The following is a 25852-nucleotide window of genomic DNA, read 5'->3' on the forward strand; positions in this document are numbered from 1 at the left end:
TGCACTCTACTGCAGTGACAAAGCAAAACATTTCACAACATGTCAGTGATAATAAACCTGATCCCGATTCTCTCATAAAATCCCAGAAGATGCAACACTTGCTCACCTCTTCCTTTCCCACCCTGCAGGGATCCAAACAATTCTTACAAGGGAAGCAGTGATCCATTTGCAGTTCTTCCACTATTCACAGTGCAGTCACCTCTGGAGAGACCTTTGTCTCTCGCTGGGTTGACCTTTGTCTGGAGCCCCTGTACCCATCTGCAGGAGTGGTGCCTCTTGCCCCTTGCCCCAATCCTTCCTCGTTCTCCTGCACAGTTAAAATGAAGCCCAACTCAAGCTTGAGGAATGGAGCCTCATCTTCCACTTGTGCACGTTGCTGCCTTCTCCAAGTTCTGGAACTGCACTGTCTCTATGCCAGAACTGGCTACGACTGCTGCAAGTCATCCATGTGTGACATAGCTCAGTGTTTCTCTGTTAGTACAGACTAATCTGCTGGGGATGTCCTACAGGCCAGCTATTAGTAACTCAGTACACTTCTTAGTCTTTATTACCAGACTTTAACAACCCCCATTAACTCATGTCTGCAGTTTATCCTTGTACAATCCTGGCCTTGGCTCATTACAGCTCTTCCCTTTGTCCTATCCATCCTTTCTATTCTGCATGTGGAGGAAGTGGGTGGCCAAAGGAACTCTGTGTTTTCTTTGTATAGGAGGAGAGAGGATAAGAACACAGATGTTTTTCTGATGAAATGCAAACTCTTTCTCTCTTTACACAGATGTTGTCTGACCTGCTGAGCTAAGGAGCACCAGGCCACTGTCTCCTATACCAACACAAACCTTCTCAGCTCTGGGGATCTCCCATCCACTGCCACCGACCTCATAGTACACACACCCCGCACTTCCCGTTTCTACCTCCTACCCAAGATCCACAAACCTGTTTGTCCAGGTAGACCCATTGACTCAGCTTGCTCCTGCCCCACTGAATGCATTTCTGCATACCTCAACACTGTTTTATCCCCCCTTGTTCAATCCCTTCCCACCTATGTTCGTGACACTTCTCATGCTTTGAATTTTTTCAATGATTTTAAGTTCCCTGGTCCCCACCATCTTATTTTCACCATGGACGTCCAGTCCCTATATACCTCCATCCCCCACCGAGATGGTCTTGAAGCTCTTCGCTTTTTTTTGGATTCCAGACCTAACCAATTCCCCTCTACCACCACTCTCTTCCGTCTAGCGGAATTAGTTCTTACTCTCAATAATTTCTCCTTTGGCTCCTCCCACTTCCTCCAAACCAAGGGCGTAGCCAAGGGCACCCATATGGGTCCCAGTTATGCCTGCCTTTTGGTTGGCTTTGTGGAACAGTCCATGTTCCAAGGCTATACCAGTATCCATCCCCCTCTTTTCCTTCGCTACATCAACGACTGCATTGGCGCTGCCTCTTGCACGCGTGCTGAGCTCGTTGACTTCATTAACTTCGCCTCCAACTTTCACCCTGCCCTCAAATTTACCTGGTCCATTTCCGACACCTCCCTCCCCTTTCTTGATCTTTTTGTCTCCATCTCTGGAGACGGCCTATCTACTGATATCTACTATAAGCCTACAGACTCTCACAGCTACCTGGACTATTCCTCTTCCCACCCTGTCTCTAGCAAAAATGCTATCCCCTTCTCACAATTCCTTCATCTCTCAGGATGAGGCTTTTCATTCCAGGACGAAGGAGCTGTCTTCCTTCTTTAAACAAAGGGGCTTCCCTTCTTCCACCATCAACTCTGCTCTCAAACGCATCTCTCCCATTTCCCGCACATCTGCCCTCACCCCATCCACCTGCCACCCCACTCAGGATAGGGTTCCCCTTGTCCTTATCTACCACCCCACCAGCCTCCAGGTCCAACGTATAATTCTCCGTAACTTCCGCCACCTCCAATGGGATCCCACTACCAAACACAATTTTCCCTGCTCTCCTCTTTCTGCTTTTCACAGGGATCGCTCCCTACGCGACTCCCTTGTCCGCTCGTCCCCCCCATCCCTTCCCACTGATCTCCCTCCTGGCATTTATCCTTGTAAACGGAACAAGTGCTACACCTGCTCTTACATTTCCTCCCTCACCACCATTCAGGGCCCCAGACAGTCCTTCCAGGTGAGGCGACACTTCACCTGTGAGTCGGCTGGTGTGGTATACTGTGTCCGGTGCTCCCGGTGTGGTCTTTTATATATTGGTGAGACCTAACGCAGACTGGGAGACCGTTTCGCTGAACACCTATGTTCGGTCCGCCAGAAAAAGCAGGATCTCCCAGTGGCCACACATTTTAATTCCACGTCCCATTCCCATTCTAATATGTCTATCCATGGCCTTCTCTACTGTCAAGATGAATCCAAACTCAGGTTGGAGGAACAACACCTTATATACCGGCTGGGTAGCCTCCAACCTGATGGCATGAACATTGACTTCTCTTACTTCCGTTAATGCCCCTCCTCCCCTTCTTACCCCATCCCTGACATATTTAGTTGTTTGCCTGTTCTCCATCTCCCTCTGGTGCTCCGTCCTCCTTTCTTTCCCATGAGGCCTCCTGTCCCATGATCCTTTCCCTTCTCCAGCTCTGTATCACTTTCGCCAATCACCTTTCCGGCTCTCAGCTTCATCCCACCCCCTCCGGTCTTCTCCTATCATTTCGCATTTCCCCCTCCCCTCGCTACTTTCAAATTTCTTACTATCTTTCCTTTCGGTTAGTCCTGACAAAGGGTCTCGGCCTGAAACATCGACAGCGCTTCTCCCTATAGATGCTGCCTGACCTGCTGTGTTCCACCAGCATTTTGTGTGTGTTGTTGTTTGAATTTCCAGCATCTGCAAATTTCCTCGTGTCTGCTGAGCATTTTCTGTTTTTATTTCAAAGTTTCCCCCATTGGTAGTAATTTTGAATTTCATTTAGGTACACTGTTGTGTCCACAGTCCCTTCTAGTTCACATACTTTCTCAGTATATTTTTAATGTTGTGATGTAAGATCCCAGAGCAACCAATCTAACAGAGGATGTGGAGAGGATGTTTCCTATAATGGTGAAGTCTAGGACTAGGTGGCAGAGCCTCAGAATAGAACGGAGATGAGGAGTAATTTCTTTGGCCAGAAATAGGTAAATCTGTGGAATTTATTACCACCAGCAGCTGTGGAGGTCACATCTTTGGGTTTATTTAAGGTGGCAGTTGATAGGTTCTTGATTAATCAGGGGAGAAGGCAGGAGAATGGGTTTGAGAAGGAAAATAGGTCAGCCATGATGACATGGCAGAGCAGACTTGATGGGCCAAATGGCCTACTTCTGTTCCTCTCTCTTATGGTCTTACAGGCAAGGTGTATAAGATTCTTTTGTGTGTTAACAGTGGATGTAACTTTGCCACACAGACTATAAAGGTTTAATGGACGGTAGCTCAGGACTAACGTTGCCACAGCAACAAAGGATGGGCAGTAAATATCATCCTTGCCAAAACCATTTAGATTCCAAGAATAAATCAACCGATATATACTAAGACAATGAATACGTGCATGCTTCAGATACATAGGCTTCAGATACTGTAACAATGCATACAATGGTACTAGTTGAAGAATAAGTTGAATAGTTGAATGGAATTAGGCAATAATTTCTGCTCAATTAAGACTCCTACTTCTATGATGAAGTGACAGGCATTTATTGCATGAGATATTGGATGCTGCCACGCCATGAACAATGAGATGCTTATGTGTGTAGTCATGGCAATTTTCAAATTATTGAATAGTGATCAGGATGCGTGACAGAATGATAATAATGATTTTCTTTTTGATAGAAAAACCAACACCCTAAGAGTTTAAAGAGCAATGTGTTACTCACCAGTTTAATACATTATTAACCAGCAGGAATTCAAGGTACAACATAGAAACAGGCTCTTTAATCAACAAAGTCCATGCCCCCATCAACCACTTGCTCACAGTAATCCCACATTATACCCACAGTTTAAAATTCTCCCTCTATTCTCATATCGCTCCAGATTCACACCAACTTGCAGCAGTCCGTTAACCTACCAGCCCGGCCCACACGTGTTTGGGATGTGGGAGGAAACCCATGCAGTCACGGAGAAATCATACAAACTGCACACAGACAGGCCCAAATGCAGGCAGCAGGCACTGTGAGGCAGCAGCTCTGCTAGCGGGAACACCACGTTGCAGTGGACTGACAGGAGGCATCATGTATCCAGGGAGATTTGGCCTTTTAAAAAGAGATGGAAACTGCTTCAGGAAGCCTGTGGCACAAGGATGAAATGGAATTTCTTGAAAGAAACTTCATTCTGAGTTCCGAGGACCTTCGGAGGAAATCAGTTAGCTAAGGTATAAAGCATATGGGATAAAATCTTCTCAAAGATTTGCTCAGGCAAACATTGCAAAGACATATTACAATAGAATCATAGGAAAAGAAGAAGACTGTTCTCTTTCGAATTGTTCCCCATTTTAATCGATCCATCATGTTCGATCATGATCTTCCTGAGCTCCCATCTGGGTGAGAAGTGGAGCACATGGTCTCAACATGGTGAATGTTTGAACTTTCAATGGAACCAATTTAAATCACCAGCAACTTTCAACTGTGAAATGGAGTGCTCTTTCAATTCAAACAATGATTTTGTTTAGCTTTCTTTTTGTTTTGGTAAAAGTACATTTTAGTTCTTTTACCAGTTGCACAGGCAGTAAAGTTTGTGGACCTGTAAAGGCATTGTATTGCCAGCATTGTACAAACTTGATCATCCACATAATTGCAAACCCAAGGAAATCTGCAGATGCTGGAAATTCAAGCAACACACACAAAATGCTGGTGGAACGCAGCAGGCCAGGCAGCATCTATATGAAGAAGTACAATCGACGTTTCAGGCAGAGACCCTTTGTCAGGACACATAAATGTTTTGTTTTTTTCCTAAGCTCCATCTCAATCAAACGTGTATTAATCATTTTTGAACAATAGTACTTTAGGGAGTTTTACTAGATGTACTATCAAACTAATTAACAACATCAATCTGTGTGATTAGACCAAGAGAAGACTGGGAGCATGAACGAAGTCTGATCCATCGTTTGAAGCCAGACCATCACTGCCATGATCAAGGGGGCAGTGGACGCAGGGACTACATTCCCCATGTCCCAATGCGCCGCGCTTGCGCCTTTGCCACAGGGTGGACGTACTGCGTACAAGATGGCGGAAGCGTGCGGGCTGAGTGCGGCTCCTTTTAAATAAGAGAAGCCGGTAGAGCGGAGGGTGAGACGGCGGGCGGCGGCGCGCATGGGGAGCGCTCATCGCTTCTGAGTCAGATTCGCACGGTCGTCTTTCTCCGATAGAGGTGTGCTCCATTTCCCCTTTGCCGCGAACGTGGGTGGCGGCTGCCCGCCCGGAGCCCAATGATGAAGATTAAGGACAACCAGACCCGCACTTACGACGGCGAGGGCTACAAGAAGCGGGCGGCGTGCCTCTGCTTCAAGAGTGACTGCGAGGAGGAGGTGAGGGGCGGTGGCGGCACTCCTAGTCCCGGGCGGCCGGCTACCCGGTGCCCCTGGCGCCGGCTGATTCCAGCTTCAGTCGCGGTCCCCTCCGACCCCGTGTCGTTGAGAAGGCGAGCTGGTCCGTGGCCGATTTGATTCATTCCCCCCCCCCCCCGGTTCTCTTTTGTTTGGGTCGACGCCCGCTGCTCTCCGAGTGAATGGGATCCGGCCTGTCTCTGGCTGCCGGCTGCCTTCAGCCGGCCGCGATGGCCATCTCTATCACTCTCGCCCCTCATGGGCACTTTCCTCTCCCTCTATACGAGGACTGGCTTCAAATGGTGCTCCTTTACTGCGATAACGTGCTTAATCGGGTCCCTGCTGATGTTTTTGAGAGTGCAGTGTATAATTGATGTTGTAACCTATTTTCAGGTCAGAGTTTGAGATATTCCCTGCTGCTAAGTTATTTCCAGTTGGCAGGAAACGAATCGAGAGCTTTGGGCTTGATTACTGTCTCTAATCCTCTCTCATTCAGACTTTGAGTCGTGTTATCCGGTGTGCCTGTTTCTATAGCAGCGGTTACAACATTACTTGGGGGGAAAATGATCGAAAGTCAGGCTTCATTGTTTGGCTGTTAATCGAGATAGATACAGAACTTGCTGGAAATAAAGTGCACCCCTGCGCCAGTTGGGGAGCTGTCGCGATCAAATTATATTGCATTATGCAACAGACCGGCTGAACTCGCTGGGATGGAATAGGCAAAAGTAATAACACGTTTTCGCCACGGCGAAAGGGATTGAGGATGTTGCAAACAGCATCTGTTAGTTTGCTCCGCTTGTCATTGAGATTCCACAGGAATGCAATTAGACCTACTTTTGGATACTGACTAAGTGAGGATTTAGAATTGCCGTTGGGGCCAATCTTTTAAGTTGATTATAGAACATTTAGTTGGAATTCAGAAATAGAAAGAATTGTCATTTTATTTTTTCTCTCCCATCATTGTCAGCAGATGAAATTGGAACAATGATTGCATTCAGAAAACTTGACAGTTTTAGTGTACCAGATAGATATCCTGGACATTATTCATTGCAACATATGTACTGTTCTGGCTAACAACCACCACAACCTAAGGATGTGCTGGGGGTGGTCCACGAGTGTTGTTGCACATTCCAACATGCCCACAATGTTCAACGCTACACGAGCAACGAAACAACAGGCCCCTTTCTTGTGCTCACACATCATCCCTCCGTCCAACATGTAGCATTCATACCTCTGTCTTCCAGATGTATCAAAATGGGGGCTTTGAGCTACTGTGTTGTTTGGTAAATTTCAGGTATTGTGAATGCCATTCCAGTATAGAATGCATCCTGTCAGCAGGTAATTTGGACCATTAAGTGCACCATCTCAACACTCTTCTCACACTGTTCCCATTTTCTTTAATTCTTGACGTTGGTTTCCAGTTGGCATCAGATTGCATTTTAAGCAGTAACTGTAGAATGGAAGTTGTGGTTAAGAAAGACCTGTTAGTGTCTTTGACACCACACCCAATATCCTGCTGTTGGTCTACTTTGGAGATTCTGGTTGCAGGTGTGCTATGTCATTGCAGAGCAGTGGCTGAAGCAGGATATAGGCACTTTATTTCAAGGTGCTTTTTAATTACTGTAAATGCCCATCAGGAGCAGTAGCACAGAATCACTTTAGTTGTTAATCAAGCTGTATCTTCAGTTGAGTCCTGGGGCTTTACAACCCAGAAATGGGTCCTTTGGCCCATCTGGCCTGTGCTCAACTATTATTCTACCTGGTCCTGTAGACCCACACCTACACCTTACCCCACCTATCACTTTAATATGGTTACACACACAAAATGCTGGTGGAACACAGCAGGCCAGGCAGCATCTATAGGACGAAGCACTGTCCATGGCAAAGGGTCTCGGCCTGAAACGTCTACAGTGCTTCTTCCTATAGATGCTGTCTGGCCTGCTGTGTTCCACCAGCATTTTGTGTGTTGCTTGAATTTCCAGCATCTGCAGATTTCCTCGTGTTTGCACTTTAATATCGTTGTTCTATTGCATGTATCCAAAGGTATGCTTAAACCATAAGTGTCTGAAGACTTCAGGACCAAAGTGTACTTGTGGTGTTAATTGTGTAGTAGACTTGGACTATGGAGCTCAACTGAAGAACTGCTGGACATGATCCATGCCAGTATTTCAGGAGTACAAAGTGTAGAACTATTTAAATGGTCTTCCTGTCAGTTGACTTTCTTAACCACCCAGGTTAATTTGATCACAAAAGATTATAGTCACTCAAGAAGTTTTTTTTTTAAACGCTATAGTACGGTTAGATAAGATTTCAAAACTTGTTCCTTGAACTTTGATAAAGATTTATTGACCTCATTTTGTTTACTGGCTTGTCTAGGGAAGGAAGAAATTGCCTTTTGATTTGTACCCCATGACTTTGAAATGTTAAACAAGGAGCTATTGAAGAATGGTGCTGCTGTGACAATTTCATCAAGTAAAACATGTAGCACTGTAATTAGCTTCGTCATTCCTGACGAAGGGTCTTGGCCTGAAGCGTCGACAGCACTTCTCCCTATAGATGCTGCCTGGCCTGCTGTGTTCTACCAGCATTTTGTGTGTGTTGTTGTTTGAATTTCTGGCATCTGCAGATTTCCTCGTGTTAGCACAGTAATTGTAACTGAATAATCAAGCTGTATTACAAAAGCTGATGGACGGGTGTTGCTAAAATGGTTTAATTAAAAATGACTATTTTAATCCTTTTTGACTAGCTTTTCTTTCTCCCACCATTGGTATGGTTTAAGCTGGAAACAACTTTCCAAGGGTTCTTAATTAGGGTACCCCCATCTTTCCTGTTGGTTTTCGTGCAAGAAAAATGAATCTTAAACTAGTATATGGTGACATATACTTTGATAATAAATCTAGTTTGACTGTTACAGCAGAAAGTAATGTCTGTCACATAAAGCAAGCAGGTAGTACAGTCATTCTTATGATAGGCTTTACATTACGAAGTTGACTAACTTTTTTTGTACTCAAGTGAGTGGAGTGGCACAGTTTTTTGGACTTTCCTGTTTATCTCAATCTTAAACCCATTCCATGATCTCTTTTGCACCAACAAACAAAAGAAAATCTGTAGGTGCTGGAAATCCAAGCAACACGTGCAAAATGCTGGAGGAACTCGGGCCAGGCAGCACCGATGGAAAAGATGCAGAAGGGTCTCGGCCCAAAACATCAACTACTCTTTTCCATCGATGCTGCCTGGCCTCCTGAGTCTCTCCTGTGTGTGTGTTCCTTTTTTCCATCAACTTCATATTATGTTTTTGTAGTGATATTGTCTTTGGACTGTCAGTTTGTGGTAAATTAAGCTGTATGCATGAGCTGCCATCACATGAGAACCAGGCATGCAATTGAATTTCTCAAACCTCTCAAGTGCAGCCAAGGATTTGACTTTGGTTTGTGTGCTGTTGTAAGGCCCAGTGTCACAATCATAAAACTAGGAGTAGTCAGGTCCATTTGGCAGCCAGTGATGAAGCTTTCTTCTCTTTGCCTAGACCAGGGGTCAGCAACCTTTACCACTGAAAGAGCCACTTGGACCCGTTTCCCACAGAAAAGAAAACACTGGGAGCCGCAAAACCCGTTTGACATTTAAAATGAAATAACACTGCATACAACGTTTTTTTTGCCTTTATGCTATGTATAAACAAACTATAATGTGTTGCATTTATGAAATTGATGAACTCCTGCAGAGAAAACGAAATTACATTTCTGCATGCAACAAAAACATTTTGAACTCCGAAAAAAAGACGTTGGGTTGAAAGTTACTTTTAAGTAAAATATTCAATGTCTATTTGAGTCCTTCTTGTATTTATGAAAAACGCCGAACTTAAATTTTCCGCCAGCAGCAAACCAAAAATAACGTCAGCCAGCTGTCATCCTGAAAAATGAAAGGACTATTTCACTGAACAATGAAAAAATATGAATATAAGTAAAATAATAGGCAATTAAAATATTTATCATACTTGGTTAATGGGATTTCTGCTCCTGGACCTCAGCGCACAGCGTCTGCACATCAGGGCTGTATGATGTCACCTTCATCTTTACACAGGATCGCAAGCTGTCATCTGTGAGGTTTTCAATATCACTCCATTTGTGTTTCTGAGCAAGAACGGCCTTCTGACGGGCAACATCTTCAAGGTCTGCTGTCAAGCGTCTAAACTTGGACACCCATATGTCTTTGTCGGCTATGTCGGCCAGTTCCATCTCAAGATCAGGTTGACTCACACCTGCCAATGCAGTCGTATTCAGTAGGGAAGGATCGATGCTTAAGGGAGTGACCGGGAAGGATAATGTGTTTTTTTTCCTCTCTGAACTCACAGAAGCGTTTCCCAAACGATGTTTGCATTGCGATGATTGCAGAATGTAAATACTCCGAAATTATCATGTCGTGACCTTGTTTGAACTCTCTCAAATTGGGGAAGTGAGACAAAGTGCCTTTCTGTAAATCTCTGGCAAGCACTGTCAACTTGCGCTCGAATGCCAAAACATCCTCCAACATGTGCAGGGCTGTACGTCCTTTCCCCTGAAGAGCTGTGTTCAGCGTGTTCAGGTGCGCTGTCATGTCTACCATGAAGTGTAGCTTTTCCAGCCACTCTGGCTGTTCCAGCTCAGGAAAGGTGAGCCCTTTGCTGCCCAGGAAAGTTTTCACTTCTTCCAGACACGCGACAAAGCGTTTCAGCACCTTCCGTCTGGACAGCCAGCGATAAAAACACGTTGTAGCGGTGTCAGTAAACTGCAGTCAAAGATAGCTTTATTCGAACTAAACAGCCTTGCTTTTCAGCTTCCCTCAACCCAGCCCCCATGGACGCAGATGCTGCAAAAGACGCGTACTCACAAACCCCCGTAGGCTATCTCCCTTAGCCGGAATGCTGGCTAATTGTGAGCCGTTTCGGATGTGGCAGGAAATGTGTCGCTACACTTAGGTTGTACAAGATCACCATAATTACATTTCAAAAGCTAACAAACTAACATAAAATACATTTTAATTAAATACTGACCAATTATTTCCCAAAGCCACAGGGAGCCGCAGCACAGAGGTGAAAGAGCCACAAATGGCTCGGGAGCCGCAGGTTGCCGACCCCCGGCCTAGACGTATACAACCTCCACACTGGCATCTGGGGAAGGAAAGAAGCTAGGATAAAGAATTTGATTTAGCGATGCAGTGTGGATAGCCTTTCCCGTTCAATGAGCTGCACTGTCCACCACAGTAGGGCTGGTGTTATGGGGCTGATGCACAGTATTAGATTTACGCCACATGTTGAGCCCAGAGTTCTACTGTAGTCTCATCCAATCACAAGACAGCCTTCCACATCTTTAGTATCTTCTATGTGACACTTTGCAAAGTCTTTATGAGCAAGGATATATATATTTTTTTTAATGTAACATGTGGCATAAATCTAATACTATTGTAAAGTTTGGTGGAGGTAGCAATATGCTACAGGGATGCTTTTCAGCAACAGGGACTGGAAATCCAGCTGGGATTCTTGGGAAGATGAATGCTGCTAAATACAGAGAGATCCTGGATAAAATCCTGCCAGCTTCTGCCAGAAAGTTTAACCTGGGGAGGAAGTCTGTATTTAAGCAGGACAATGACCCAAAAGCACACTGCCAAACCAACCACGGAGTGGCTTCAGATTTAGAAAGCTGATGTCCTTGAGTGGCCCTGTTAGAGTTCTGATCTTAACCTGATCAAACATCTCTGTCCGAGATTGCTGTTCCCCACCGTTCCTCAACTGACCTGACACAGCTTGAGGGATTTTGCAAGGAGGAATGGGAAAATCTTGCCCCATGTTGTGCAAAGCTAATAGAGACTTATCCAAAAACACTACTGGCTGTAATTCTGTCATTCATTGATTCATTTTATTTGCTAACATTTGTTAAAGATCCAGTACTGCCAGTGTGTGTTTTCTGTCCATCTCTAATTGCCCTTGGACTGGGTGGCTTGCTCAGACATCTTGGAGACCAATTCAGAGTCAGCCAAGTTACTGATTCTATAGTCAAACACAGAATGGGCTGGTAAAGACCACAGATTACTTCCCCTTGGAGTTTTACAGCAGTTCAGTTGTTTTGTGGTTAGCATTACTCATTAGTAGTTTTAAATGCCCAATTATTAACTAAATATAAATTCCACATGTGTTATGTTGGGGTCTTTGATCGTATTTTAGAATACTACCAGTAAGTACTACCAGGCAGCATCTATAGGGAGAAGTACAGTCGATGTTTTGGGCCGAGACGTCGACAACGCGTCTCCCTATAGATGCTGCCTGGCCTGCTGTGTTCTACCAGCATTTTGTGTGTGTTGTTGAAAGGCTGATTTATTCTTTTGCGTCGCATCTACGCCATATGTACCACATACCCTATGCCGTAGGGTGATGTGCACCTCCCCCTAAAAGTAACTCACACCTTACGGTGATGCAGATCACAATAACTTGTCAATTGGTAGCATTGCATTTCCTCCTACACATTTCTGGTTGCTTCTTCTCCACCATGTCTGTACACCAATGCGAAATAGATTTCACAGGTCAAATCTACCTGCCGACATGTGAAAATGTTTGAAATGCAATTTCTCGTCCACATGTCTCACTAAGAAACTCAACACAGTGGCATAGAAACCCCACCGCCAACTAGTGTTTTGGCGCACACCAACGCATGCTTGCTACGGAAAGCGACACAGAAGTTAAAGTCAGGGCTACAGTGCAGACTGCGGCGTAGCCCATAGGCTGATTTATACTTGTGCATAAATGTGCTGATGATGCAGATCTCTGCTCACTCATTCAATTCCTTTAACACCGTGTAGAAACTGTAATAGTTTGATCATCAGTAAGCAATACTGAATCAAGCATGTGACAATAATTAAATTATAGTTTAGGGTTGGGTAAGAATTCTGTGGTTTTGCCCCTCTGGTCAAGAAGACAGCGAGGAATATCGGATTAAGGTTGTGAATTTCTTCTGCGGTTGGTAGGATGCAGATATTTGAAGTCAATAAAGTATTGCTGAAAACGAGGGTTGAGATCTCAGTGCTGTAGTACTGGGGTAATTATTCTCCTTGAATCTGAAAGGTCCTGTGGTATAATGCAATCAGGTTGACCAATAAAAGTTTGAGCAGTTGGTTTGGGACAATTTAGTTGAAGAGCAATAACAATGCATATGAGCTCAAACATTGATGTCCCTCTGCTCAACCTAGTTCTGGATTTGCAACACCTTTTCTACAAGGATGGATTCTCCCTGAATGGTCACATGTGGGCTACCCCCATCACAATCCTTACAAATTTGATTTGACACAAATTACTGTTTCTTGATGTCTTTTGACAGATAAAACTTGCAGGATAAAATAGTAAGTAATACAAGTGTGCCACCTTTATTCTTGATTCCCTGATTAGAGAAAATAACTTCTCTATAGCTATCACAAACAAGAGAAAATCTGGAAATCCAAGCAACACACGCAATGCTGGAGGGTCTTGGTCTGAAAATGTCGACTGTTTATTCTTTTTGTAGATACTGCCTGGCCTGAGTTCCTCCAGCATTTTCTGGGTGTGCTTTCTCTATAGCTATATATAGTCCTTTTGTTGCTTTGAAGACTTCTATTTGAATGCCCTTGAGTTGTTCATTCAAAAAAAAACAAGTTTCTTGTGGAATCTTCACTATCTTGACTTCTACATGGCTGAAGACAATACTCCTTATCTGCGAGGGATTGGTTCTGGGAACCCTTGCGGATACCAAAAAACGTGGATGCTTAAGTCCCTTATTCAACCTGTCTCAGTGCGGTGGACCTTAGGACCCGGCGACAGAGCTCTGAATCTGCTGTGTTTCTGTTCACAAAAATAATCATGATCACGATTGGAAATAAAGTGGAAATATTAAAGCAGTCGGAAAGAGGTGAAATGCCATCGGTCATTGTAAAAGCGTTAGGCTACGTTGGTCAATGATCAGAACAATTTTAAAGGATAAAGTGGGAAAGGCCCTGTCCTGATGAAAGCTACAATTATTACTAAGCAATTCAGTGGTTTAATTTTTGGGTTTTGATCCTCCTTATCAACCCAGCACGGATGGAGAGTGCACTCGGGAGCAGTCTGTCACTGGATCGAACTCGGGAACTTCCATTCCCGAGCCCAGCGCTGAAACATACGTTCTTAAGTGTTTTATATGCATAGGAAGGTAAAATATATACTAAGACAAACTTGGACTAACTGATGCTAAATAATTCCGGATGTACCTGTTCCAACTTGGTAAAACTTCCGATTTTTTTTTTCAATCCCGATCCACGATAGCCCATGCACATGCTCCTGTATACTTTAAATCATCTCTAGATTATTTGTAATACCTAATACAATGTAAATGCTATGCAAAATAGTTGTTATACTGCATTGTTTAGGGAATAATGACTTGGGGAAAAAAGTCTCCACATGCTCGAACAACAAGTGCTGGAAGAACACTTCCGGGTTTTCTCAATTCGTGGTTGGTTGAATTTGCGCATGCGGATCTCGCAGATAAGGAAGGCTGACTGTAGTTGGATTTGTAGTATAATGAAAGAATCCTGTGGCCTTGATGTAATACTGTGATTTTAATACAAATAGTTCTGATTTTTTAAAAAGTAAATTACCACATTCCAAAATGGTGAGTGTTTGGTTTATCCAGTTACAGAATGGTGGAGTTAAAGTGGTTGGTAGAGATGTATTGCATTTTTCTGGAGTAGAGTTGTCAGGTAATGAAGTACTGTATGTGCTGTAAATGTAGCCAAAGTGTTGAAAGGAGTGACCGTATTGTGCTGCAAGCTTCTTTGCTGAATTTTATACCAGAACCAAGATTCCAATGTAATCTTGTTTGTGCTGCCTCCATCTTGGTCATGTTAGTATAAAACTAAAATCTAACTGTTTTCTAGATTGAATCTTCCTCTGTATTTGCAGCTTACAAGAGGCGTGCTTTTATTTATTCATTCCAAAACTTTCCATTGGCTTGTAACCGACTGGTTCCTGGTCACAAAGAGCATGGAATGCTGTCAATAGCAACTGGGTTTATGGATAATAAATTATTGCATTTGGTTTGATCTATCTTGCTTCATGTTGGTATAATTCCCTACATTGAGGGTTAGTAATATGATTTGTATTGCAATTAAATATTGTGCAGTTTTGAAATCACAAGCCAAGTATTTTTCCTAATGTTTCTCACTATTGCACTAAGTAAATATATAGACAATAGTACACAATAGTCTAGAGCTGCATCTTTTATAAACAAATATTATTATCAAAGTGGGTAGATTAGGGTTAACAATGAAAAACACTAGATATTGAATAACACATTTTTTGCATCGTTTGTGAAACAGTTGCAAGGAAGTGACTGGTAAACTCAATGGGATAGAAGCTTCAAATATCTTGGCTTTTGGAAAACACCCTGGAACTCCTCTGCTCCAGAGATGAGCATAAAATTTAATTCTCTGCCCCAAAGTTTTATGGAAATGGTTAAAGTTATATTTAAAAAAGACAAACTACTTGTTTCTCAGTTAAATTAGAGCACTTCCTATACTATGACAGTACTATAGTTACTAATTGTTAATTGACAGAGGAATTCATTCAGTGTGTGCTACTGTATTTTTTCAATTAACTAAGTGAATAAATTCAACGTAGGCACCCAGTGCAGATAATGAACTTTCTTCAATGTTTTCAATAATTACATCCTCCAAATTTTTATTGTAACATTCAGGATGATTGTCAATACCTTCAAATTCTAATTTATTGAAGTGAAATTGTTTCATTTTCATTCCTGGCCATTTCTGACATCTCCAAACCTGAATGCTTGAAACTGCTGGGAGCAAAACAACTTAAATTGTCTTGCTGCTTATTTCTCACCAACTATCAGTGACAAAAATAACTACTTTTTGAACACTGACACACACAAGTGGTGCTATTTAAAAACTGTTCGCTATAAGCAGTATCTATAGACAATAGGTGCAGAAGTAGACCATTCGGCCCCTCGAGTCTGCACCACCAATCTGAGATCATGGCTGATCATTCACTATCAATACCCAGTCCCTGCCTTGTCCCCATATCCCTTGATTCCCCTATCCATCAGATATCTATCTAGCTCCCTCTTGAAAGCATCCAGAGTATTGGCCTCCACCGTCTTCCGAGGCAGTGCATTCCACACCTCCACAACTCTCTGGGAGAAGAAGCTCTTCCTCAACTCTGTTTTAAATAACTGACCTCTTATTCTCAATCCATGCCCTCTGGTACTGAACATCTGGAACATATTTCCTGCCTCAATCCTATCAAATCCTTTAATTATCTTAAACGTTTCAATCAGATCCCCTCTCAATCTCCTCAATTCCAGTGTGTACAAGCCCAATCTCTCCAATCTCTCTGCGTAAGACAGCCCTGCCATCCCAGGAATCAACCTAGTGAATCTATGCTGCACTTCCTCAATTGCCAGAATGTCCTTCCTTAAACCTGGAGACCAAAACTGTACACAATATCCCTGGTGTGGTCTCACCAGGGCCCTGTACAAATGCAAAAGGACATCCTTGCTCTTGTACTCAATTCCCCTTGTAATAAAGGCCAACATTCCATTTGCCCTCTTCACTGCCTGTTGCACTTGCTCATTCACCTTCATTGAGTGATGAACTAGGACTCCTAGGTCTCTTTGCATTTCACCCTTACCTAACTCTACACCGTTCAGACAATACCCTGCCCTCTTGTTCCTGCTTCCAAAGTGGATAACTTCACATTTATTCACATTGAATGACATCTGCCAAGTATCTGCCCACTCACCCAGCCTATCCAAGTCTCCCTGTATTCTCCTAACGTCCTCTTCGCATGTCACACTGCCACCCAGTTTAGTATCGTCAGCAAACTTGCTGATATAGTTTTCAATGCCCTCATCTAAATCGTTGACATAAATCGTAAAGAGCTGTGGTCCCAATACAGAGCCCTGTGGTACCCCACTAGTCACCTCCAGCCAGTCTGAGAAACACCCATTCACTGCTACCCTTTGCTTTCTATCTGCCAACCAGTTTTCTATCCATGTTGAAACCCTGCCCCCAATGCCATGAGCTCTGATTTTACTCACCAATCTCCTATGTGGCACCTTATTGTATGCCTTCTGAAAATCTAGGTACACAACATCCACTGGCTTACCCTCGTCTAACATCCTTGTTACACCCTCAAAAAACTCCAACAGATTAGTCAAGCATGATTTGCCCTTGGTAAATCCATGCTGGCTCGGCCTAATCCTATTACTGCCATCAAGATGTGCCACTATTTCGTCCTTAATAATGGACTCAAGCATCTTTCCCACGACTGACGTTAGGCTAACAGGGGGATAGTTCTCCGTTTTCTCCTTCCCTCCCTTCTTGAAAAGTGGGATAACATTAGCCACTCTCCAATCTTCAGGAACTGATCCTGAATCTAAGGAACATTGGAAAATGATTACCAATGCATCCGCAATTTCCTGAGCCACTTCTTTTAGAACCCTCGGATGCAGACCATCTGGACCCGGGGACTTATTAGCCTTCAGTCCTACCAGTCTACTCATCACAGTTTCTTTCCTAATGTCAATCTGTCTCAATTCCTCTGATATCTTATGACCCTGGCCCATCCATACATCTGGGAGATTGCTTGTGTCCTCCCTGGTGAAGACAGATCCTAAGTACGCATTAAATTCTGTTGCCATTTCCCTGTTTCCCATAACAATTTCTCCCAATTCATTCTTCAAGGGGCCAACATTGTTCTTAACTATCTTCTTTCTCTTCACATAGCTAAAAAAGCTTTTGCTATCCCCTTTTATATTCCTGGCTAGACTGAGCTCATACCTGATTTTTTCTCTCCGTATTGCTTTTTTAGTTAAGATCTGCTGTTCCTTAAAACTTTCCCAATCATCTGTATTCCCACTCATCTTAGCCCTGTCATGCTTCTTTTTCTTTAATGCTATACAATGTCTGACTTCCTTTGTCAACCACTGTGGCCCCTTCCCCCTCTTTGAATCCTTTCTTCTCATTGGAATGAACTGCTTTTGCATCTTTTGTATTATCCCCAAGAATATCTGCCACTGCTGATCCACTGTCTTTCTAACAGTCATAAATTGCATGTAAATTACAGTAGTTTTGCAATAGTCTCCTGTCTCATTAAGCAGCATAAATAAACAAATTACAAGCCAAATAAACAAATTATTTTGTTTAATTTTTTTTGTGTTTTTGTGTTTTTGCGTTGTCCCAAGTCGTGACTGCCCTGATTTAACAGATGGCCCACTTAACTGGAATCCACCATATATAAGGTGTAACGTTCTCCTTCGGGTGTAACGAACGCCGAATTTAACGTCCGGATAAACCACAGTTAATAAGAACCAGATCGCAGTAAGATTAACCATTTACTGTTCACTCTTCACATTAACATATGGTGAAAACTGTTGATAAAACAATACAAGATTGATACAGTATTTGTTCCCTCCTTAATATCACATTTCAAGTGTAAATACTTGCAAAGGTGACTATAACTACATTACACTAAGGTGCAGTATACAGGGAGAGTTTACCTGCTCCATTGACTACTTTAAATACACTTCCATGCAAACTATCCGCGACTCTTTAACTAACGAAAGCATAAACATTATCTACCGTCGTTACTTCTAACAGGATCGGCATTAACATCTTAGTTCAATATATCGATTGTCTATTAACTTACAGCGTTGCTCTCACTGTGATTTCTCATGCCTGCAAACAACTTCTGCTCAGGTGAGCCTCGTGGAAAGCCCCCACCCTCGCGCTAATTTCAAACCGGTGTTTTCCCACAAGACGCGGCGAAACCGGATGTGACGTCATCACATGCCGATATATTTTACATGCAATGAATATACTTTAAACACTTCTAATTCTAACTAGAAAATACTATTGAATGAATTTCTAAGCGAAAATATTATAAACTAAATAACTGTCGTAAAGGATATTCAGAGGATCCTGTTGGAGCTAGATAGCACTGGGGAGAGGCTACTTGCATTAGATACTATACTGAATTTTGGTGCAAAGGTGCTGTTGGCTGTGCCTCATTTCTTTCCCATTCCAAGGAGTTAATCATCTTAATCGATTACAATTCTCTTGGATGCAGAACAACTGCATTGCTTCAATCATGAATCGAGACATGACTCAATCCCAGCTGTAAATGAACAGTTTTAGGAAGATGATTTTTTAAAACGTATTTCATTCTAGTCCTGTAAAATTAATTGCATTTTGTTTTTGTCTATTGAAAGTTAGGCTGCTCACAAATTATTGGTTCAGGAGTAATATAATCTGTTTAGAGGCTTGTCTAAAAAGGAAACTTGATTAGGAGTTAGGGATGAGTCACTTCCCACAAGTAAGTCGGTGCCTTGATACAGGGTGGCCCACATCTCATCATGCTATATATTAGGCAACCTTTACCACACTGAGCTTCTTTGGATCCAAGTTCCTGTAACCACCTCCACCACCCATATACAGTTGATTATAGTATCTTCCAAATGCTTATCTCCTATTTTAAGTTCAGAAGCTTCAATCAATTTTTCATTTACAATTTGAGCTATTTGATTTGCAATTTTAAGCAAACTTAAGTAGCCACATTTTCTGTACAAATCTATATTGCCAATAAAGATCCCTCTGTGTTCAAGATCCAAATTTATGATGTAGAATCCTCTAAATTTCTGTCAATTACAAACATTACAATTTGGTTTAAATTATTCAGTGCATTGTAGTTCAGAGAACAAGCTTACTTTTCTAGTTTGCCAATTGCACAGACAGAAATGCATTTCTTGCTCTTCACTGTTTTTTTAAAAAAAACATGAAAATAGGAACACAACAACAGATGCTGGAATCTTGGAGGAAAAGTGCAGTCCAGATGAAGAGTCTTGACCTAAAATGTCAACTGTCTGTTTCACTGTACAAATGCTGCCTATTCTGACCAGGGTCCTATATAGCTGCAACATTAAGGAGGCTTGGGATCCAAGGGGACATTGTTTTGTGGATCCAGAACTGGCTTGCCCACAGAAGGCAAAGAGTGGTTGTAGATAAGTCATATTCTGCATGGAGGTCGGTGACCAGTGAAGTGCCTCAGGAATCTGTTTTGGGACCCTTACTCTTTGTGATTTTTATAAATGACCTGGATGAGGAAGTGGAGGGATGGGTTAGTAAGTTTGCTGATGACACAAAAGTTGGAGGTGTTGTGGAGGGCTGTCAGAAGTTACAGTGGGACATTGATAGGATGAAAAACTGGGCTGAGAAGCGGCAGATGGAGTTCAACCCAGATAAGTGTGAGATGGTTCATTTTGGTAGGTCAAATATGATGACAGAATATAGTATTAATGGTAAGACTCTTGACAGTGTGGAGGATCAGAGGGATCTTGGGGTCCGAGTCCATAGGACACTCAAAGCAGCTGCGTAGGTTGACTCTTGTTAAGAAGCCGTATGGTGTATTGGCCTTCATCAATTATGGAATTGAATTTAGAAGCAGAGGTAATGATGCAGCTATATCAGACCCTGGTTAGGCCCCACTTGGAGTACTGTGCTCAGTTCTGGTCGCCTCACTACAGGAAGGATGAGGAAACCATAGAAAGGGTGCAGAGGAGATTTACAAGGATGTTGCCTGGATTGGGGAGCATGTCTTATGAGAATAGGTTGAGTGAATTTGGCCTTTTCTCCTTGGAGTGATGAAGGATGAGAGGTGACTTGATAGAGATGTATAAGATGATGAGTGGGATTGTTTGTGTGGATAGTCAGAGGCTTTTTCCCAGGGCTGAAATGGTTGCCACACGAGGACACAGGTTTAAGGTGCTGGGGAGTAGGTACAGAGGAGATGTCAGGGGTAAGTTGTGTTTTTTTTACTCAGAGTGGTAAGTGCGTGGAATGGGCTGTGGCAATGGTGGTGGAGATGGATACAATAGGGTCTTTTAAGAGACTTGGATAGGTATGTGGAGCTTAGTAAAATAGAGGGCTGTAGGTAAGCCTAGTAATTCCTAAGGTAGGGACATGCTCAGCATAACTTTGTGGGCCAAAGGGCCTGTATTGTGCTGTAGGTTTTCTATGTGTCTGTCTCTTTTACTGTATGAAAATCAAAATCAAATTCTTTGTATGTATTCTTTTGAAATGACTTAAAGGCTGTAGATTTTTTTTTATCTAATTGCTGTTCGAGCAGAAAAACTGCTAAAATTGTTTAGGATGTTATTAAATGAGAAAGCCCTGTGATGCTTCTCCACAAACTCCACAGTTCATTTTATCAAGAGGACAGTATGTGCTTCATAATTGGTGGCAATGAGTTCAGTGGTTAATGCATGTTTCCATCTTAATTTTGATTTCTGCCAGGTTGATTATTGTGTGAAGTCTCTTGGCTGTGAAAGCCATTTGAATTCATTATAGAGAATGGACACAGTAAATAACAACTTCACATTCCTATTAAGACCGTCTTTAGGGAAAAATGTAGTGCCTTAGTGGGGGAAAGCATGCTACGATTGTCTGCAGGCTGCCTGCTATTTTGTGCATTAGCAGAGTAGTAGAATCACTTTATTTTTCTTAATGTTGGTGTTTAAAATGTTTGAACAATCATGGGCAAAACAATTGAAACAATAATCCAAATTTCATGTCATTCCTTTATGAATTTTTCTGCTTTATTGGAAGAACTTAACTACTGAATTTAAAAAAAACCAATAAGTCCTTCAATTACTTTGCATTAGGGAAATGTCAGGATTGGAATGGTGAGAGCAGACTGAAATTTATTTTCTAGTTTGAAATACTTAAGACGGCAAGCAGTCTGAAACTTTTTTAAAAAAAAATCTTGTTTTGAATCTGCAAAATACAAATCCTATGCATGCAGTACCCATTTTGATAAATTCTGTTTGTAATACATTTTTAAAGCAGTAGTGATGTATTCATAATGTGTTACTTTAATTGTTCCGCATCAGCTAATGAGCATGGAGGTACAATGCATTCAGATGAACATACAGACATGTCAAGTGATTAATCCAAAACTGAGCCATGTGGTCTGACTGCATGATGAGTTGCTTCAACCAAGTTAAATTTGCTTTTTTTCCTTTTCAGGCTAAACATATTACTTAGCTTTTAAGCAATTGTGTTAAGGATTTTGAATAAAGATTCACTCAGTTTTGATTATATCAGTTATAACTAATTGAAACACGAAGTCAGTCCAGTTTATCGCCATATGCACAGTACGTTTATGAATAGATGCAAATTAAACTTTATTTAAAGCAGTATTTCAGGCACACTGCACCAGATAAGCAATATTCAAAATATAAATTGTGTAAGTGAGAACACAGAACCATAAAGCCCATTGTTGTTCAAAGTAGTCGTAGTGTTGTTAAACCAAGGTAACTATGTTGGTTGGTTCAAGAATTCAATGGCTGAAAGGAAGTAGTGTCCTGGAACCTGGTACTAAGGGTACAGATGATGGGGATCTTGGATTAGATGTTGCCTTTTTGATGCAGCACCCAATGTAGATATGACCATTGGTGAGAAAGTTTACCTGTAATGTACTGGGCCAAATCCAAGACTGCAGGTTCTTTCATTCCTGCATATGAATTACTATACCAGACCCTGTTGTAACTGCTCAGGATACTTTCAGCAGTACATTTGGAGAAGTTAATATGAGTATTTGGTTGCAAGCCTAACTTCCTAAGAAGTAAGGATCCTGGTGTGCCTGCCTTGTGATTGCACCAATGTATTGGACCCAGGACAAGTTAATAAATGTTTTCTTGTGTACAGTCACTCTACTATTTTCATGTCACTGCAAGCTCTCAAGTTCATATTTGTATTTTCAATATACAACTACCACTACAAATTGGTCAGATGACGTCAAGTTTGCAATCATTTATCTGTTTGCATGCCCTGTTCACTTCCCACAGGGGATGTGTGAGCTGTAATCTTAAAGGGATAGAGGTACTTAATATTCTGTTTTGACTTACCAAATGCAGAAGCCTTCACTATCTTGCCTCTGGGTGAACTGTACATCCAGATGTCCACTATTGTACATTACCTATACATGGAAATAGTCTTAACAGTGAATTGATTCCAGTTGAAGGTAGAATGCTGGTCAAAAGGGAAAGTGTGCTTCATTTGCTGTAATTCTCATAGAGTTTCTTCAGTGCTGTGTCCTATTGTTAAAGCACTGCCCTTATTCATCGAATTGTACCATTGTTGGATGGAACAGGCTGCTGACAGTACATTACAATTGCAGTTTTGGCAAAACAGGCTGGTATTTTCTACAAAAAATTTTAAACCAAAATTTCATCCCTGACATTTATTGCTTGGGTTTATTTTGTAGCATGTTCACTCTCTAGTAATGCTGTCAGGAACTGGTTGGTTCCTAGCTGTTTAGGAGGACCCAACATAATGCAGGCCAAATGTAAAGCCTGACTGCCATGTCTTCACTTTAAAATGAAAACTTGCAGTAAAAGCATTTAAAAACTGTGTCAATGCATGTCTTTTGCCTGGGTGTTTATATAATGAATTTGGCCGTGGAAACTATTTTTTAAACTAAGCCTATTTGGTTAGTGTTACGTTATCATGTCAATTAATGAAAATTCCAAAGTACTTCCAAAAAAAAATTAGGAACTGGTTGCTGATAAATCTTCCACTTGCCATGGTGCCTAGATATATTAATGGTCTGAATCTTCTGGTGAGTTTGAGAGGAGCAGATCTCTCTGCATAATTTCCTGCTAGGGATTAGATTATGGTAGGGAGCACCTGAGCTGAGACTTTCTTAATATACAACTAATTTTCCTCCACTTTGGGTGTCGGCCAGTTCAACTTTCATTTGGCAAGCAAATCTATGTAATTTTCTTAAAGAAAGTTCTGTGACTTTGGCAGATAGTTGTGAGAAGATAATGCTTGGAAGAGCCAGACTATTATCACTTGGAAGTTTGTTTTCCCCATGAGTTTTATATTTAAAACCTCAAAATTGTTCTAACTAGATTTTGTAATGGCAGCTGGAAGAAGTGATTTTTTGCAATACATCAGTACATATGTTCAAGTTGTGTGTAGTCAAGCTGCAGGAAACATTCAGCAGTTCATGTAGCATCTGTGCACAGAAGAAAACTTGACTAGATTAACCTGTATCAAAACTGAGCAAATATGACAAACCAATTATGATAAATAGTTTAATTCATTACAGAGCTGCAGTGTGCCTGGATGTTAGATGAGATGCTGTTCCCTGAGCTGTGGAACAGTGTAGAAGGTCAAGGACACAAGGGTCAGAATGAAGTGGAGAACTGAAGTGATGGGCAACTCGATGCTCATGATCTCCCTTGTGATCTGAGTAGGGAAATTTTGCAAAGTGATCACCGATCTGCATTTGACTTCAAAGTAGATGAGACCAAAACATAAGCAAAGAACATAGGAGGACTGAATTGCTACTTCAACTGAATGTGCACAGTTGGTTTGGGGTGGGAAGAGACGTAAAATAACATAATTTTGTATCCTAGCTCATTGTTAATTTTTGGATTTGTCTAAGTCTGCAGAACTGGCAACTGCCAGGGTTGATTGTAGAAAAATGTATTGAGTGAGATTAAGTAATGTTATGTCATGTCGACCCGTCTTCCACCTATACTAGCAACTTGCAGCATAAAGAGAGGCGGTTGGTTAGTAACAGCAATCCAAAGCCAACTCTTGTATTTTGAGCAACACAGAAAATGCTGGAGGAACTCAACAGTCAGGCATCATCTATGGAAATCAATAAAGTCAACATCAGCACTGTTAAGGAAGGGGACAGAAGCCAGAATAAGGGGGTAGGGGTGAGAAAGACTACAAGCTAGTGGGTATAGGTGAAGCCGGGTGGGTTGGGGAGGGGGCCAGGTGCCTTCCTTCACTCTTTATCTAGAAACCTAGTGCAGAACAGGCCCTTCCATTCCAATGAACTGCACCGCCTAGCAACCCACCTAAGATAAGGGACAGAATTAGGCCATCTAGCCCATCGATTCTGCTCCGCCCCAATCTCCTGCCTTCTCCCTGTATCCATTCATACCCTAACCAATCAAGAATCTATTGACCTCTGCCTTAAATATACACAAACTTGACCTCCACAGTTGCCTGTGGCAACAAATTCCATCAATTCACCACTCGACCACTGAGGTCAGACAAATTGGTCTATAATTTCTTTTCAAGAAAGGAGAGAGGCAGAAGATTAGAGTGACAATTTTCTAGTCTTCCAGAACCATTCCAGAATCCAGTGATTCTCTACAGTGACCAGGTGACTTGTCTACCTTCAGTCTTTTCAGTTTCCCAAGAACCTCTCTAGTAACCATGGTAATTTCTCACACTTCATGATCCTTGCCATCTGGAACATCTACCATATTGCTAATGTCTTTCACAATGCAGACTGATGTAAATATTTATTCAGTTCATCCACCATTTTATTTCCCCCCATTATTATCTCTCCAGCATCGTTTTCCAGCAGTCTGATATCCATTTACTTCTCTGAAGAAACTTTTGGTATTCTCTTTAATATTATTGGCTAGCTTGCTGTCGTATCCCATCTTTACCTTTAATGACATTTTTAGTTGCCTTTTGTTGGTATTTGAAAGCTCCTCAATTCTTTAACTTCCCACTAATTTTTGCTCCATTATATGCCCTCTCTTTGGCTTTTATGTTGGCTTTGATTTCTCTTGTTAGCCATGATTACGTCATCTTGCCTTTAGAATACTACTGTTTGTTTGGGATGTATATATCTTGTGTCTTCCAAATTGTTTCCAGAAATTCTAGCCATTACTGCTATGTTGTTGGTGTTCTTTTCCAAGCAATTCTGGCCAACTCCCCTCTCGTGTCTCTATAATTTTAGCCTAATCACAAGACAACTTACAATGACCAATTAACCTACTAACCAATACGTCTTTTCAAATAATTAATTTAACTTCGTTGTTCAGATTTATTTCAAGTTATGCATCTTTTTATTAAGACCCAAAAGGAAATCCCTTGTGATTATTTTTTTGTGTCCTTCCTATCAATTTCCTAGTATAATGGAAACTACCAATACTAATACCCCTGGTGTATTTTGCAGTTGTGGCATATTGTGATGTTTAAAAATGCATCAGATTTGCATAGAGACAATGCATAGTTGAGGCAATTTTTTTTAAAAACGGATTCAATGGCAACTGGAATTTAATTTGGATAATTGCAAGGTTCTTGTTTCTTTCTGGGCAACGTACCCCTCCACCACAACTCTCCTCTGTCTGGCAGAACTGGTCCCCGTTCTCACTAATTTCTCTTTCGGCTCATTTCACTTCAAACCAAAGGTGTAGCCATGGGCACTTGCATGGGTCCCAGCTATGCCTGCCATTTTGTCAG

The 25852-nt window shown here is 41.9% G+C and overlaps 1 protein-coding gene across 1 annotated transcript in view; it reads left to right on the forward strand.

Moving 5' to 3' along the window:
• The first annotated feature begins 4881 nt into the window (after positions 1-4881).
• nudt4a (nudix (nucleoside diphosphate linked moiety X)-type motif 4a) overlaps positions 4882-25852 on the forward strand; it is a 63637-nt gene continuing 42666 nt past the window's right edge. The window contains exon 1 of the mRNA XM_059987737.1: positions 4882-5503. Within this exon, the coding sequence (XP_059843720.1) occupies positions 5405-5503 (99 nt within the window). The 5' untranslated portion in view covers positions 4882-5404. The remainder of the gene's footprint in view (positions 5504-25852) is intronic.

The sequence above is a fragment of the Hypanus sabinus genome, chromosome 13 (genome assembly GCF_030144855.1).
Source record: "Hypanus sabinus isolate sHypSab1 chromosome 13, sHypSab1.hap1, whole genome shotgun sequence".
NCBI lineage: Eukaryota > Metazoa > Chordata > Chondrichthyes > Myliobatiformes > Dasyatidae > Hypanus > Hypanus sabinus.